Genomic DNA, 17,658 nt, shown 5'->3' with positions numbered 1-17,658 from the left:
ATAAACAGCCGATCCGCTAGGCGGGAGCTTAATTCGGCCACTTAGCGCATGCGCACGGCCTCCCGGTGGAACCGGGTGGCGTGCGCGAGTGTGCTGGCCACTGGAAGTGCAATGAGGCTCTGCAGTCTCCTCCGCGGTGCTCATAAACAGCCGATCCGCTAGGCGGGAGCTTATTTCGGCCACTTGGCGCATGTACACGGCCTCCCGGTTGTTCCGGGCGGCGTGCGCGAGTGTGCTTGCCGCTGGAAGTGCAATGAGGCTCTGCGATCTCCTCCGCGGTGCTTATAAACAGCCGCTCCGCTAGGCGGGAGCTTATTTCGGCCACTTGGCGCATGCGCACGTCCTCCCGGTTGTTCCGGGCGGCGTGCACGAGTGTGCTTGCCGCTGGAAGGGAAATGAGGCTCCGCGATCTCCTCCGCGGTGCTTATAAACAGCCGATCCGCTAGGCGGGAGCTTATTTCGGCCACGGCTCGTGCGCACGGCCTCCCGGTTGAGCCGGGCGATGTGCGTGAGTGTGCTGGCCGCTGGAAGTGCAATGAGGCTATGCGATCTCCTCCGCGGTGCTTATAAACAGCCAATCCGCTAGAAGGGAGCTTATTTCGGCCACCTGGCGCGTGCGCACGGCCTCCCGGTGGAACCGGGAAGCGTGCGCGAGTGTGCTGGCCGCTGGAAGTGCAATGAGGCTCCGCAATCTCCTCCGCGGTGCTTATAAACAGCCGATCCGCTAGGCGGGAGCTTATTTCGGCCACTTGGCTCGTGCGCACGGCCTCAAGGTGGAATCGGGCGACGTGTGCGAGTGTGCTGGCGGCTGGAAGTGCAATGAGGCTCTGCGGTCTCCTCCGCGGTGCTTATAAACAGCCGGTCCGCTAGGCGGGAGCTTATTTCGGCCACTTTGTGCGTGCGCACGGCCTCCCGGTGGAACCGGGAAGCGTGCGCGAGTGTGCTGGCCGCTGGAAGTGCAATGAGGCTCCGCTATCTCCTCCGCGGTGCTTATAAACAGCCGATCCGCTAGGCGGGAGCTTAATTCGGCCACTTAGCGCATGCGCACGACCTCCCGGTTGTTCCGGGCGGCGTGCGCGAGTATGCTTGCCGCTGGAAGTGCAATGAGGCTCCGCGATCTCCTCCGCGGTGCTTATAAACAGCCGATCCGCTAGGCGGGAATTTATTCCGGCCACTTGGCGAGTGCGCATGGCCTCCCGGTGGAACCGGGAAGCGTGCGCGAGTGTGCTGGCCGCTGGAAGTGCAATGAGGCTCCGCTATCTCCTCCGCGGTGCTTATAAACAGCCGATCCGCTAGGCGGGAGCTTAATTCGGCCACTTAGCGCATGCGCACGGCCTCCCGGTGGAACCGGGTGGCGTGCGCGAGTGTGCTGGCCACTGGAAGTGCAATGAGGCTCTGCAGTCTCCTCCGCGGTGCTCATAAACAGCCGATCCGCTAGGCGGGAGCTTATTTCGGCCACTTGGCGCATGTACACGGCCTCCCGGTTGTTCCGGGCGGCGTGCGCGAGTGTGCTTGCCGCTGGAAGTGCAATGAGGCTCCGCGATCTCCTCCGCGGTGCTTATAAACAGCCGATCCGCTAGGCGGGAGCTTATTTCGGCCACTTGGCGCATGCGCACGTCCTCCCGGTTGTTCCGGGCGGCGTGCGCGAGTGTGCTTGCCGCTGGAAGTGCAATGAGGCTCCGCGATCTCCTCCGCGGTGCTTATAAACAGCCGATCCGCTCGGCGGGAGCTTATTTCGGCCACTTGGCGCATGCGCACGTCCTCCCGGTTGTTCCGGGCGGCGTGCGCGAGTGTGCTTGCCGCTGGAAGTGCAATGAGGCTCCGCGATTTCCTCCGCGGTTCCTTTAAACAGCCGATCCGCTAGGCGGGAGCTTATTTCGGCCACCTGGCGCGTGCGCACGGCTTCCCGGTGGAACCGGGAAGCATGCGCGAGTGTGCTGACCGCTGGAAGTGCAATGATGCTCCGCGATCTCCTCCGCGGTGCTTATAAACAGCCGATCCGCTAGGCGGGAGCTTATTTCGGCCACTTGGCTCGTGCGCACGGCCTCAAGGTGGAATCGGGCGGCGTGTGCGAGTGTGCTGGCCGCTGGAAGTGCAATGAGGCTCTGCGGTCTCCTCCGCGGTGCTTATAAACAGCCGGTCCGCTAGGCGGGAGCTTATTTCGGCCACTTGGTGCGTGCGCACGGCCTCCCGGTGGAACCGGGAAGCGTGCGCGAGTGTGCTGGCCGCTGGAAGTGCAATGAGGCTCCGCTATCTCCTCCGCGGTGCTTATAAACAGCCGATCCGCTAGGCGGGATCTTATTTCGGCCACTTTGCGCATGCGCACGGCCTCCCGGTTGTTCCGGGCGGCGTGCGCGAGTATGCTTGCCGCTGGAAGTGAAATGAGGCTCCGCGATCTCCTCCGCGGTGCTTATAAACAGCCGATCCACTCGGCGGGAGCTTATTTCGGGCACTTGGCGCGTGCGCACGGCCTCCCGGTGGAACCGGGTGGTGTGCGCGAGTGTGCTGGCCGCTGGAAGTGCAATGAGGCTCTGCAGTCTCCTCCCCGGAGCTCATAAACAGCCGATCCGCTAGGCGGGAGCTTATTTCGGCCACTTGGCGCGTGCGCACGGCCTCCCGGTGGAACCGGGAAGCTTGCGCGAGTGTGCTGGCCGCTGGAAGTGCAATGAGGCTCTGCAGTCTCCTCCGCGGTGCTCATAAACAGCCGATCCGCTAGGCGGGAGCTTATTTCGGCCACTTGGCGCATGCGCACGTCCTCCCGGTTGTTCCGGGCGGCGTGCGCGAGTGTGCTTGCCGCTGGAAGTGCAATGAGGCTCCGCGATTTCCTCCGCGGTTCCTTTAAACAGCCGATCCGCTAGGCGGGAGCTTATTTCGGCCACCTGGCGCGTGCGCACGGCTTCCCGGTGGAACCGGGAAGCATGCGCGAGTGTGCTGACCGCTGGAAGTGCAATGATGCTCCGCGATCTCCTCCGCGGTGCTTATAAACAGCCGATCCGCTAGGCGGGAGCTTATTTCGGCCACTTGGCTCGTGCGCACGGCCTCAAGGTGGAATCGGGCGGCGTGTGCGAGTGTGCTGGCCGCTGGAAGTGCAATGAGGCTCTGCGGTCTCCTCCGCGGTGCTTATAAACAGCCGGTCCGCTAGGCGGGAGCTTATTTCGGCCACTTGGTGCGTGCGCACGGCCTCCCGGTGGAACCGGGAAGCGTGCGCGAGTGTGCTGGCCGCTGGAAGTGCAATGAGGCTCCGCTATCTCCTCCGCGGTGCTTATAAACAGCCGATCCGCTAGGCGGGATCTTATTTCGGCCACTTTGCGCATGCGCACGGCCTCCCGGTTGTTCCGGGCGGCGTGCGCGAGTATGCTTGCCGCTGGAAGTGAAATGAGGCTCCGCGATCTCCTCCGCGGTGCTTATAAACAGCCGATCCACTCGGCGGGAGCTTATTTCGGGCACTTGGCGCGTGCGCACGGCCTCCCGGTGGAACCGGGTGGTGTGCGCGAGTGTGCTGGCCGCTGGAAGTGCAATGAGGCTCTGCAGTCTCCTCCCCGGAGCTCATAAACAGCCGATCCGCTAGGCGGGAGCTTATTTCGGCCACTTGGCGCGTGCGCACGGCCTCCCGGTGGAACCGGGAAGCTTGCGCGAGTGTGCTGGCCGCTGGAAGTGCAATGAGGCTCCGCTATCTCCTCCGCGGTGCTTATAAACAGCCGATCCGATAGGCGGGAGCTTATTTCGGCCACTTGGCGCGTGCGCACGGCCTCCCGGTGGAACCGGGAAGCGTGCGCGAGTGTGCTGGCCGCTGGAAGTGCAATGAGGCTCCGCTATCTCCTCCGCGGTGCTTATAAACAGCCAATCCGCTAGGCCGGAGCTTATTTCGGCCACTTGGCGCGTGCGCACGGCCTCCCGGTTGCTCCGGGCGGCGTGCGCGAGTGTGCTGGCCGCTGGAAGTGCAATCAGGCTCCGCAATCAACTCCAAGGTGCTTATAAACAGCCGATCCGCTAGGCGGGAGCTTATTTCGGCCACTTTGCGCGGGCGCACGGCCTCCCGGTGGAGCCGGGCGGCGTGTGCGAATGTCCTGGCTGCTGGAAGTGCAATGAGGCTCTGCGATCTCCTCCGCGGTTCTGATAAACAGCCGATCCGCTAGGCGCGATCTTATTTAGGCCACTTGGCGCGTGCGCACGGCATCCCGGTTGTTCCGGGCGGCGTGCGCGAGTGTGCTGGACGCTGGAAGTCGAATGAGGCTCTGCGATCTCCTCCTCGGGGCTTGTAAACAGCCGATCCGCGCGGCTCGGAGCTAATTCTGGCTAGCCGTTGTATGCGCACAGCCTCCCGGTGGTCCCGCTCGCTTCCACTAACCGTTAAAAAAATGTCAAGTGAGCCTACCTTAAGAGAGTTAGAGTTACTCCTGCCGTTTGCCCGCACAAAGTGTCATCGAACGCAGAGCAATGCAAGTGTGCGCTAAGTGCGAGAGTGGTTTAATTTCTCGCCGTGTCCGTCAGAGGGAGGTATTTTCCCGCTGCAACGGCACCGGCAGCTTCCGAACGTCTCCCCGAGCGGTTGGAAGTCCGCGCGGGGGGAGAAGCGGGCCGAGCAAGGTACCGGATGAAGCTGGTCGGTCACAGGCGGCGCGCGCGAGTGTGCTGGCTGCTGGAAGTGGAATGAGGCTGCACGATCTCTTCTGCGGTGCTTATAAACAGCCGATCCGCTCGGCGGGAGCTTATTTCGGCCACTTGGCGCATGCGCACGTCCTCCCGGTTGTTCCGGGCGGCGTGCACGAGTGTGCTTGCCGCTGGAAGTGCAATGAGGCTCCGCGATCTCCTCCGCGGTGCTTATAAACAGCCGATTTGCTAGGTGGGAGCTTATTTCGGCCACGGCGCGTGCGCACGGCCTCCCGGTGGAGCCGGGCGGTGTGCGCGAGTGTGCTGGTCGCTGGAAGTGTAATGAGGCTCTGCGATCTCCTCCGCGGTGCTTATAAACAGCCAATCCGCTAGAAGGGAGCTTATTTCGGCCACTTGGCTCATGTACACGGCCTCCCGGTTGTTCCGGGCGGGGTGCGCGAGTGTGCTTGCCGCTGGAAGTGCAATGAGGCTCCGCGATCTCCTCCGCGGTGCTTATAAACAGCCGATCCGCTAGGCGGGAATTTATTTCGGCCACTTGGCGAGTGCGCACGGCCTTCCGGTGGAGTTGGGCGGCGTGTGCGAGTGTGCTTGCCGCTGGAAGTGCAATGAGGCTCTGCGATCTCCTCCGCGGTGCTTATAAACAGCCGCTCCGCTAGGCGGGAGCTTATTTCGGCCACTTGGCGCGTGCGCACGGCCTCCCGGTGGAACCGGGTGGCATGCGCAAGTGTGCTGGCCGCTGGAAGTGCAATGAGGCTCCGCAATCTCCTCCGCAGTACTTATAAACAGCCGATCCGCTAGGCGGGAGCTTATTTCGGCCACTTTGCGCGTGCGCACCGCCTCCCGGTTGTTCCGGGCGGCGTGCGCGAGTGTGCTAGCCGCTGGAAGTGCAATGAGGCTCCGCGATCTCCTCCGCGGTGCTTATAAACAGCCAATCCGCTAGGCGGGAGCTTATTTCGGCCACTAGGCGCATGCGCACGGCCTCCCGGTTGTTCCGGGCGGCGTGCGCGAGTGTGCTGGCCGCTGGAAGGGCAATGAAGCTCTGCGATCTCCTCCGCGGTGTTTATAAACAGCCGCTCCGAGAGGCGGGAGCTTATTTCGGCCACTTGGCGCATGCGCACGTCCTCCCGGTTGTTCCGGGCGGCGTGCACGAGTGTGCTGGCTGCTGGAAGTGCAATGAGGCTCCGCAATCTCCTCCGCGGTGCTTATAAACAGCCAATCCGCTAGGCGGGAGCTTATTTCGGCCACGGCGCGTGCGCACGGCCTCCCGGTGGAGCCGGGCGGTGTGCGCGAGTGTGCTGGCCGCTGGAAGTGCAATGAGGCTGTGGTATATGGTTTTTTCTGCTTCGCTGGTCTTCAAAAAACACTCGGTGATCGGTGGCTGTTTCCCGACGAATGAGCACTTCAGGGACCACGGCTGATTGGGAAAAGATTTTATTTAACCGATGTCAGAGTGAAGTCTTTCCAAAAAGTTGAGTGGCCCAAGGCATGGATGTAAAAAAGCCCCCCACCCCTGTCAGGCCCGTATCTTTTATACCTGGCAAGGAGCTGATGTCATGGCTTTGTGCACCAGCTGTGGTTTTCAATCTACTAGTTTACTTCAGTCCTAAAAAGGAGATCTTGACCAGCGCTGTTGGTGATGGACGACAACAGCCACTTTACCTTATTATAGGATTGCACACATTGCTGAAACTGAATTCTCCCTGACCAGCAAATATAGAATAGAACCGTGTCACTGACGCCAGGTGGACATTCTAAGGCCACCTACAGGAATAGAGAGGGAATTCCAAATTACACTTCATTCCCCCCTTCCGGGACAAAGTAATAGTCCCGGAAACGGTCTAACAAAAGATGACATCGGTAAAGGTCCAAACATCTTCCCCCAACCAAATTTTATATATGCTCACGTTTACAATTTGGCCCAAAATCTTCAGCCTAAATCACGCTCAAGGCATGCTACGTAAGGTTATTTTAACTAGGAAAGCTCAAACCATTCAGTTAGCCAATTGCCCCCTGACAACAATCTGAGGCATCTCAGGAACCACAAGCAAAGAAAATCGAAGTCCACATTATTCAAACGACGATACCACCCCCCTTAGGTAATACCCTTACAACGGTGACAAATTGCAAAGTAATAAATTTGGTGTGGCCCGTTAGAAGCCCCAAAAAGCTGTCGGCCCTACCTCTAGAAAAAACTTCGCCCGTTTAGTGACAAAGAAAAAGAGGAGGCCCCTTCTACTAACGCCAGTGGTTCCCCCCACCTGGTGTCCCCCAGGTGTAAGGATCCCCGGCACATTACAATCCACAAAACAGTATGAGCTCACCAAACAGTGTGAAAATGGAATGACATGTCCCCCTATCACCAAACAGTGAAATTGTACCGTCACATGATCAGCCGGCCAGCAGGTAACAAAATGAGGTAGAAATATTGGAATAAACAATGAGGTATATAGTAATGAGGTATCAAAACATGCTATCAAAACAAGCCCCCGAAATGTCGCCCCCCTTCTTCATGTGTAAGTGCGTGCCGAGGCAGAGTCCATTCCCCGAATCTTCAGCGATAGAACGTGCTGGGTATCACTGCCCAGGGCCTGCTGTCCATACAAAGTCCTTATGTCCAGGTCACTGTCCATAGAGTCCCTTGCACGGCCCCGGTCAGCATTCAGAGGTTCTGGAACGAATAAGAACTCCTGCCAGTATCGTGTGATGACAATGGCACTCAACGCAAAACACATGCAACTTTGACACAATAACGATGGTAAACCGGTCGCGGGCCGGGCAACAACATACGGTGGATCACATTCCAGTGGAATCATGCAACACATCACACAAAAAGGAAAATAAAAACCCAAGGAAGTGGCGCTACGCCGATGTTCCCACTCCTTCATCCCCTAACTTTGGGTTTTCATTTTCGTGTATAGCTCTATTTTTTGTATTTTTCTGATATTAATTCTCCTCTCCCATGCACTCCCCTTATCATTTTATTATGTTTAATCCGAGTACCTGTCAGCCACTATCATTTCACCAGAGTAAGTCAGATCAGTCTTACAGTCGATCGGGAGCAGCGGCATCTGGGTCTGGTCCCTTGGCATTACCACGCCTATCCACCGTAATATCATGGCCTTTGCGCAAGTCATTATCACAGTGCAAAAACAAAGCATCACACATAGTGATATCCCGAGCGCCCCCAACACCTGCGCCACTATCGTCCCTATAGGTCCCAGTCTATCCTGTATCCAGCTGGTTGCTGACCAACCAGCTCCCTCAGACGGCCCAAAGGAATCTCGAATGACTTTAAGCGCGTCGATGATACTGGCAATGTTGTCGGTGTTATCAGGGATCAAAGTGTAGCAGGCGTCATCTGTCAAGTTTAGGGCTATGCACAACCCCCCTTGCCTCGCCAAGATATAATCCAAAGCCATGTCATGTTTAAGCAGGGTCAGCCGATGGCTCTTTTGGGTAAGTGACAACTGTCGGAAGCCCTTGATCGTCTCATTCGCCAATCCCTGGAGGGTATACGTAATATTATCAATGTGATCTGCCAAAAATGTCACCCCATACCAGGGAAAGATCCCAAGGCCCCATTTTTCTCCCAAGCTAATTCTCCAATGGTACGCCTCCGTGGTGTGAAACGCCGCCATCTCCCTCTTGGCCCTGCTTGGGACCGCCTGATAAGTCTCCCCCTCTGGCTTGTGGCCCCTCTTTATCGTCATCACCTCAAACGGGAGCTTCAGGGTAGCAGAATAGCAGCAACCCAACCATCCATAAGGCAAAAACAAATAAGCTTTAGTCCCACACACCCACCAGATGTCTCTAAGGTTACCTATGGTTGTGTTTCCAGGCACCGTGCGATTCTCCACCATCACCGTAATCGCATTATAGGAGTCGGGTAGAGGAAAGGTCACCGGATGGATGGCTCCCCTTTCCCCCCATGCTTCCCCTGGGAATTGCATAGAGTAATAGTCGCAATCTGCCACCCCCATAGGCACCCCCGGACCACCGTGAGTCACATTAGAGCAAAAACAGGCGGGCACCTTTATAGACGGCACATCTATGGATTCTGGCACTGCAACCTGAATGTCCTCATGCACGGCGAGCATATCCAAATAGGGAAGTTCACTTATCCACGCGCACACCCCTGTGGGCTTAAAAATCTTCCTGACCTGAGCGTCAGTTTCAGGTGCTTTCCACGACTGCTCGTACACCAACCAAAGCAGTAGCCTAAGTTGGCAATCGTCGGATACCGGCACCGGAACAGTCTGAAAAACAGCTTTCAGCGTACTTGGTGATTTTACCCTTACCAAGCACGGCCCACTCACTGCCTTGGACGACTTGATCGAATGTACCATCAGTTGATACCACATGTTTCTTCCTGCCCATTCATCAACCCCCGGTAATGCCAAAGCATCGAACCCATAAGCCTTCCAAGCAGCTTCCCGTCTTGCCATAGCATGCAAATTGGTTCGCACCTCCGCCGGGGACCAGTCCGAGTCCGCAAACGCTTCGTGGACAGGTCCTGGAACGTCAGGCGTCGGCTTTACCGCCTCCGCCGTTGTCATGAGCGTCCCTGACGTGGCCGACTGCGTTTCAATGTTGTCGCCAATCGTTGTCATGGAAACATTGTCAATTTTGATTGTGACTGCCCTCTCCGTCTTAACATACTCCGTGACTGGGCTGTCTGGTTGTTCGTCATCAATTTCTTTTTTCTCCATCAATGTCACAAAAGTAACACTATCTACCGTCGTTTGGTCGCCCATGCGTTCTGCTTTTCCCACTCCCCTTTTGAAACAGGTACACGTATAGTTTCCGAAATCAGTCATGCCAATTTTTGTCAGAAATAGAGCGCAATCTCCTAACACCTCAAATCGCCTATATGTATTTAGTAACAGTACATTGTCCACATGAGTTCGCTGGGCCAGGGCAAGGATGTTACCGGAGTTGTCTTCCCATTTGGCGGTGTGTCTGCATAGGGACCTTCCTGCCCTTGCACAATTACATGGCAGTATGACAGCTCTTCCCAACACTCCCTCAACATTGCTCAATGTAACGCTCCGGCCGGACTCTGTGGCGGACTGGGCGTCCGTCACTGGGTCCTGTTGGGTGACCGTGTCCATTGGGGACACCATCTCCGGTGGTAGTTGGCTCGGTGTCGCTGTGTTGGGGACGAGTCACCTGCATCTGGGGAGGGCGCGTCGTCAAGATTGACATTGTCGAACTGTTGGCTTCCTCGATCGTCGGCTGTGTCGCCCCCGATGTCCTCAGGAACAGATACAGCAGACACGTTATCCACCACAGCTCGACCTTGCCCGTCTTCCTCCCGATCTGGGCCCCTGGGCGACTCTTGTTCTGGCAGTTGTTCGGAGTTCTCGCAGCCGCGACTCCCTCTTTGGGGTTCTTCATCTTTGGGCACCTTGACGCAGTGTGTCAGATGGTACCAAGTTGGCGACCCTTTCACTTGCACCGCTGTTCCGGTACAGCGGAACACTTCAAATGGCCCCTGCCGTCTTTCGTTGTACCACTTGCGGCGGAACACTTTCACATACACCTTGTCTCCTGGCTGAACCGTGTCTTTAGTATTTGCTTCGAGTCTCTCTTGTGCTTCTTCTTGTTTCTGCCTGTCAACAACATAGGTGGAAATATTCCTATGTATCTTGGTTAAATGTTTGACATAGGCTTTCATTTCGTCCTCCAAAATTGACAGGCTTGGGCCTTTCCCACTGGTACGCAAACACGGCGAAGGCATGCGTCTACCGGTTACCAATTCATGTGGGGTCAAATGCAAATCGCGTAGTTCACTCGACCGGCAAACCATCAGTGCCAGTGGTAAGGCAGCTATCCAATTCAAGCCTGTATGTTGACAAATTTTGGAAATTCGATTTTTTATGACGCCGTTCATTTTTTCACAAATGCCTTGGCTTTGTGGATGATACACTGCTCCGAGCCGCTGTTTAATTCCCAATTTTTGCATTATGATTTTGACCGTTTTATCCACAAACTCTCTCCCGTTATCTGAAGAAATCCTATCCGGCAGACCCCATCTGCTGATAACTTCGCGGCACAGAAACTTGGCCACAGACTGAGCATCTTTCCGTTTAGTTGGACAGGCCTCCGGCCATCTTGAAAACCGGTCTACGACCACCAACATATATCTTTTCCCTTCGACAGGTTGTATCATGTCGACAAAATCCACCACTAGTTCTCTCATGGGGCCATTAGGAGTCGGGATATAACCCGTGGGGGTGGCTACCCCTCTTCTCACATTGTTTTTCAAACAGATTGCACATTTTCCAATTACCTGGTCGATTTGTTCGAGCAAATATGGCGCCCAAAACCCGTATTCTGCGGTTATTTTTCTCTTTACCTCCCCCCTTGACACATGGGCCAACCCATGTGCCTCCTGGATTAACATTCCCAGCAAATCTGGCGGCGCCACTACCAGACCTTCGTGATTTCTCCACAGTCCAGTAGGGTCTTGACTCGCCCCCCTTTGCTCCCAAAGGTGTTTATCCATCGGGTTAACGGCTGCCTGCATTAAAATTACATCTCTGAGTGTGACTCTGTCTTCGAGGTCGACCTCATGCGTAACCAACAAAACTTTCCCTTTCTGGCCGCCTTTCGTGACAGCCCTGGCTGCTTCGTCCGCCACTCTATTTCCCTGCGTGACCCTGGACGCATCGGACTTGTGGGCAGCACATTTTGCAATGGCTATTTCTCTAGGTTTCATCATGGCCACCAGCAGCTTCATTATCTGCGCATGATGCTGGATGGGGGAACCGTCAGTCTTCTTGAACCCCCGATTCCTCCACACAGCACCGAACAGGTGGCACACGCTATGCGCATATGCCGAATCTGTATAGATTGTCACTCTTTTCCCTTCTGCGAGCAGGCATGCTTCTGTTAACCCCACCAGTTCAGCAAGTTGGGCCGAGGCCGGTTGTGGCACCACTTCGGCTTTGATCGTTACAAACTCAGGTCCCTGCGCTTGCACGACCGCATAGCCTGCGCATAAATTTTCTCCGACTCGATAACAAGAGCCCTCTGTCCAAAGCTCGAGATCCGCCTCCCTCAGGGGGATGGCTTGCAAATCGGACCGCAGTCTAGAGTATTTTTCTGACTCATGCAAACAATCGTGGGGGTCCCCATCCTCTGAAGTTGGCAAAAACTCAGCTGGGTTTACAGTATTACACCTTGTTAGAGTGACATCCTCTTGCTCCACGAGCCTGTAATAGTCCCGGAGCCGGGGCTCTGTCAAGGTGTACTTGCCACGGTTTAACAGAGTCCGAAGACTATGGTGAGTAAGAATTGTCACAGGATAGCCCATGGTGATAGCAGAGGCTTTGTCATACATCAAATAGACTCCAACCATTGCTCTATAACATGGCGGCAGGCCCATCTCCACCTCGGAGTAGGATGTCGAATAATAGGCCACAGGTTGGGGTCCAGACCCCGTACCTGTAGGCTGACAAAGAATTGCACATGCAAATCTACCCCCCGCTGAGCTTGACACGAATAACACAAACTTTTTGGAGTAATCTGGTAAAGCCAATGCCGGAGCCTCTTGCAATCTTGCTTTGATTGTTTCAAACGCCACATGGCCATCCTGTGTCCAATCCAGCGTGGCGTGGAGATCCTTATTGCCTGTGTCTTTGATCATGGCTCTTAACGGTCCTACCAATTTGGCGTATTCTTCGACCCAGGAGGCCGAATATCCCGCAATTCCCAGAAAGGTTAACATTTGCCGAACAGTTCTAGGTTTTGGAGCCGTTCGTATCGCCTCCAAATGGCCATCTGAGATACGTCTCTGTCCATACGATATTTTCTGGCCCAAATAGTCAACCTGTTTTTGACAGTATTGTAATTTCTTTTGTGACACTTTATGACCATTTTCTGCCAAAATTTGCAACAGTTTGATCGAGTCTTTGTGGCACGTCTCGACATCCGATGCACAGACAATAATGTCGTCCACATATTGAATAACAGTGCTCTGCACCTGTCTTTCGAGCCCTTCGAGATCATCCTTTAACACTTTGTTAAACACATGAGGGCTATGTTTGTAACCCATAGGAAGTCTCTGATATTGATAAAACTGTCCTTTGAATGTGAACCCGAACAGTCCTTGTGATTCGCTACTGAGTGGGACACTGAAAAAGGCGCCACAAAGGTCCACCACTGAGAAGCATTCCGCGTCCGGCGGAATCTGTGCCAGCAGGGTGTGCGGATCTGGCACATCAGCTACATTGTCAATCACCACTTCGTTCACGGCTCGAAGGTCATGTACTAGCCGGTGGGTGTTGTCAGGCTTTTTCAAGGGCAGTATTGGCGTATTACTAAGAGGGGTCTGCGTTACCCTCAACACATTTGCCACGAGCAATCCTTCGATCTGTGTTTCAATCCCCCGCACTGCTTCCTCCTTCAGGGGGTACTGTGTTTTCCATGGGGGTCTGCAGCCTGGCCGAAGATCTACTGTTACCGGTTGTGCAGATTTTACAAGTCCAATATCCGTACTATGGCGAGACCACAGGTAGTCGGGTACCTGTCGGAGCATGTCCTCTTTGAGTTGATCTGTCGTCATACTGAGGATGGAGTCGTGTGACAGCTGTACCGTTTGGGGCTGTCCATGTCCATGCGCTGAAACCATGATCTTCATGAACCGTTTATCAACACTCACCCACAGAGCATTGTTTCCTGCCAGCGGGGAAAACTTGAGTGTTTCCGCCTCCGCCATCATTTCTCCTACATGTTGCTGCTCCCAGTCTTCTGCTATCAACAAAGTCACATGTGGGATGCTATTCTTGACTTTAAATTCCTTGTCAATGAATCCGTTTCTCTGGATTTTCATGGCCACTCCCTGTGGTCCCAGGATAATGCAAGTGCCGTTCAATTGCACTTCTTGCGGTTGCTGACGCAACCACTCTTCTGCCTGTGCCTGCGTTAGGTCTTTGTGATATTGTAGCGTGCAGTGGAATGGGTACTCTGGAGTCCTTGCTCCTGGTCTATTGGAGCGGATAAACTTTTCCCACTTCTCGTATGGTTCCAATAGGTTGTCGCTGACATCTCCCACCCAAAATACAGTGGGCGTTGACTCCCCGGACCCTGACTGCATCATCACCTTGTGGCACGTTTTGTTTGGTATTTCAACCTCACATCCATCGGGAGAACACTTTATGGTACAGTTCAATCCACACAGGGTGTTAGAGATTTGTTCACTCAAACAATATCTTGCAAGAACCACACGGAGACAAGTAAGTCCTTTTTGACACCTGCAGGTGGAGAGTTCACTCACTCCAGAATGAAGTCTGAACCCTTGTTCCTGCGAGGGGATATTTATTAAGAGAAACAGAGTGGGGGTTGAGAGTGGGCAAATGGCCGAAGCCCCTGGCTGATCAAAGCACAGCAGGGGGTCCTTCACGATGTTGTGTGAACAAAACAACTTTGATTGCTTCCTCTGCAGCTAGTCAATCAGTTCAAAAGATCTTAGCACTTTGTTCTACTACTTTTGTTAAGACAGGACAAGCGAGTTTAATTATTACAGGTTACATTCCAACATAATCATAGGATCAAACTAACCTGAAAACCCTAACATCTCCCTCCTGATTTATCATATGATTATGCCACCCCAAACAACAAAGACAAGCAAGAAAACATATATACGTATAATGAAGAAAGCAGAATGGTAAAAATAAAAACAACAAACAATGATAGCAACACTATCCAGTGAAGATGAGGCATTACCTCAATACCCCAGATCAAACTTATTGTGTAAGCGAAAAACCTGCTGGCCAGATGTTATTAGCAGGAAAATTCTTACACGGCCCCGTTGCCACAGGCGACCAGAATGCTATCAATAATAAAAAAAAATAAAAAGAAAAACACAGAACAGCATCTACGCAATCCACGTCTCATTATCATTATCACATCTGTCACGTCTAAGAAGTTGTATATGTGCTCGCGTTTTCGTCAGCTGATGATGTTGTAGTCTGTAGGTGAGGTCTGTCACACACACTGGCGCACACGCTCGTGTCCAGTTGGCGGGCAGCATCGGATAAACCTTGTGACCACAAAGCCACCAGCCATTCTGTATGAAGTATGTTCCGTTCGATGGTGTAGCCATGTTGGTTGGAGAGCCCTTACACCTTGAAAATGGCTCTCTCATCCTGGCACACAGCGGTGATGTCCAAAGCTCCCATCCAGTTCCCTCCTGGAGAGCAGTCGTCGTCAATGCATTTGTGGGTCCTGCAACCTTGGATGTGTAGTCAGCAAGACTTAGAATGGTCCCTCCTGTCGTGGCTGGCCCAGTTCCTTCTTTTGATAACTTTGATGTAGACCCAGTCTCCTGGATTGATGGGGTTGTCGACCTGTGAGGAGGAAAGATCAAGCGGCAGTAAATTTGTCTTTGACACAGTTTGAGCGTCCTGATCATATAATCTGCCAAGGACTGCTCTTCATTTGTTGTTTGCAACTCTCGTAGTCAATTGTCGTGCCCATTTAACTGGCAAATAGGAGTGTTTGCGGGAAGAGTTTGAACACCTCCTAATGATTCCCTTTAACCAAAAACTATTTATGACAGGGGCGTTCCCATTTATTGCCTCCTGGTTTAAAAGAGATTGTCTTACCCATGCCTTCTTTCTCCTCACACGCTCGCACCCACACAGGGTGTGAACACACACACACACACACACACACACACACACACACACACACACACACACACACACACACACAGAACACACAGACAAATAGATTGTAATCCATCTCTCATGTAGCTTCTTTTGATAGAATCTCCTATTGGTAACTGTATAGCAGACGTTTTAGCATATAATCCCATACTCTGCTCTCTCGTTTCTACTTTTTCATGTCGGTGCAGTCGTAGGTGGCCCCTATTGCAGTCATCGACTTGTTAACTGTCGCCGTGTGACTCCTATGCATGATTGTGTGAATGTCAAAAATTGAACGTACCTAACTTTCTGACCATCAGACCTCCACTGTGGTACAAAAAACCTTACTGTTGTATTGAGTAGGTACATTGAGCAACCTAGCTCCCTCCTGACTGCCAAATGTCCTGTTCTAAAATTTATATAACTCGACCTCTACGTCTTAAGCTTGATGAGCCAAAATATCAGATCTTGCTCGTTTCCTACCGTTTTAGCCTATTTGTTTTATCCAAATCCGTTCAATCTCTGATTATAATGCTTTTCTCTGTAGCCCTACGTATTTTTCAAATTTTTATTTATTTATTTATCAAATCTCCTCAGTTCTGTCAAACTCAGTGCACAATGAATCTCCCTTCCACTTTGAACCAAGCTTCACCAAATTTGGTAACGCCGTAGCAAGGAGTGCGATTTGGTTGTCGGACGCTCCAAGTCCATATCTTTTTGCTGCACTTCACCCTCTCAAGTTGGTGTTCTTTTGTTGTTGCTTCAGAGCGACCCCATCCATCACTCTTGAATGAGTCCATTGTTCAAATGAGTCAATTTTCATCATTGTGAGTTCCTCCGCTTTTCACTGTCTTTTCTCGTCCCCGAGGATGTTGTCTGTCCTCCGGAGTGTACTTGCCCCTCTCCAAGCACAACAGTAGTCTTTTCTTGTCCTTCGCCAAAGGGCAAAGGTGCTTCAGAGCCAGGCACCATTTTGTAGTTGTTCACGGCTGCAGGTGAAGTCTCGGATTGGGTTTCAGGGACCCTGACACTGAGAATGACAGGCTGGGACATCAAACTTGTAAGACTATCTCCAAATGTAGCTGCTTCCATCAATTTGCTGGTAACGTTTGTTTACCAAACTTCAAATTCTTCTAATAACAGCGGTCTCGTTTTTATATCGTAAATCCTGCAACTCATCCTATTTTTGAGCTACATTTTATCTATTGTTCCAATTTAATCGGACAGTATGTTGTCTTCAGTATCATTATTGAAAATCAACTCATCGAGGTCTGCTTTCCACATCAAGCCCTGATCTGTATGTCTTGACCTCTCACATGTTATTGTCATGCTTGCTCAAAAATGTGACTTCGAGTATGGTGCTGTGAATTCTCAATCTCCCCAATGAAATTGGATCCCACCTCGTAGTTCTTATCGTTCTCATGTTCCTGTTAGCCTGCAATTGTCCAAATCAAAAATGTTTTCTTTTAACTGTCTTTCTTTTGAACCTCTAAATCTCTCGTGTTGCGAACCTATCTACACCAGAACAAAAAATTTACCACAGTATAACACCAAATGTATTCGAAAATTCATTGTCATAAAGTGTTGTATTCTTACTATCTTCCTCTATCTGTCCTACTCACTCCCTCCTTTTGAGGCTTGGCAACGCCCATGCCTCACACCTTGACAAACTTTTTGGGAGAATGCGTTCTGTACTACATATGATTCCATCATCATTTAATTTGACTTTCTTTCCAAAACGCTTCTCAATTTCTCAGTTCACACATCTTCTACATGTGTTACTGGTTCTCCAGTTTTTTTCTAGTTAATTATCAATCCAAAAGCTACGTGTTTCTTTCTAACATTCAACCTGCTCAAAATCACTCTTTCATCAAAGTCGCTCTACTAATTTTCTATAGTAGTCGCCAACGACTTCAACCATTCAACCTTTCATTCAGGCAATCATTCATCAATGCTCATCATATGCATCTCACACAGTCTCCAAAAAGGAGTCATACTATCACATTGGTCCCAATTCATCCAAGCTCACCACACAGCATTCATATATCATTTTCAACTCAGGTTTCCTGGTAGAACAATCCACCAGTCCAAAAAAAACTTAACTAAAACAAACAACTGGCAAATTAATCTGAATTTTTTCTTTGTTTTTAAATTTTAAGAACTCAATCTCTCAGATTTAGCTTGCATTTAGAAGTTTGTATAATTTTATAACACAACCAATCAATTATTCCTATTAAATGTAGCATTGCAAAATCTTAAATTCACAATTTAGCTTCTTCCAATTCCTGAAAGCATGTTCTGTCGTTTTTTTTTTTTTTTTCCTTCATCGAATTTCTCATGTGAGCTCGACACTTAACATGCACTAGTGTGGATTAGTTTCTGCTCGCAAACAGAT

General features: G+C 52.2%; 2 protein-coding genes across 2 annotated transcripts in view; one reads left to right on the top strand and one right to left on the bottom strand.

Annotated features, from left to right (window-relative positions):
* The window catches only part of LOC148390115 (uncharacterized), a 99,051-nt gene that overhangs the window by 39,270 nt on the left and 42,123 nt on the right, over positions 1-17,658 (top strand). The window lies entirely within an intron of this gene.
* LOC148390117 (uncharacterized) lies at positions 7,654-9,221 on the bottom strand. The gene is made up of 2 exons (XM_088392597.1): positions 7,865-9,221; positions 7,654-7,730 (listed from the first exon to the last, which is right to left on the bottom strand). The coding sequence occupies exons 1-2, from the start codon at positions 9,219-9,221 to the stop codon at positions 7,654-7,656; spliced, it is 1,434 nt and encodes a 477-aa protein (XP_088248723.1).

The sequence above is a fragment of the Syngnathus floridae genome, chromosome 12 (assembly GCF_059516105.1).
Source record: "Syngnathus floridae isolate MCC-2025c chromosome 12, RoL_Sflo_1.0, whole genome shotgun sequence".
Classification (NCBI taxonomy): domain Eukaryota; kingdom Metazoa; phylum Chordata; class Actinopteri; order Syngnathiformes; family Syngnathidae; genus Syngnathus; species Syngnathus floridae.
The sequence above is the reverse complement of the archived record's forward strand: the minus strand, read 5'-3'. Positions and strand labels throughout refer to the sequence as shown.

Coding starts and splice junctions, on each gene's coding strand:
- LOC148390117 (XM_088392597.1), bottom strand. CDS start 9,221: ATGACAACGATTGGCGACAACATTGAAACGCAGTCGGCCACGTCAGGG. Junction 7,731..7,864: donor TGGGCCGTCTGAGGGAGCTG/GTTGGTCAGCAA, acceptor ACTTGCGCAAAG/GCCATGATATTACGGTGGAT.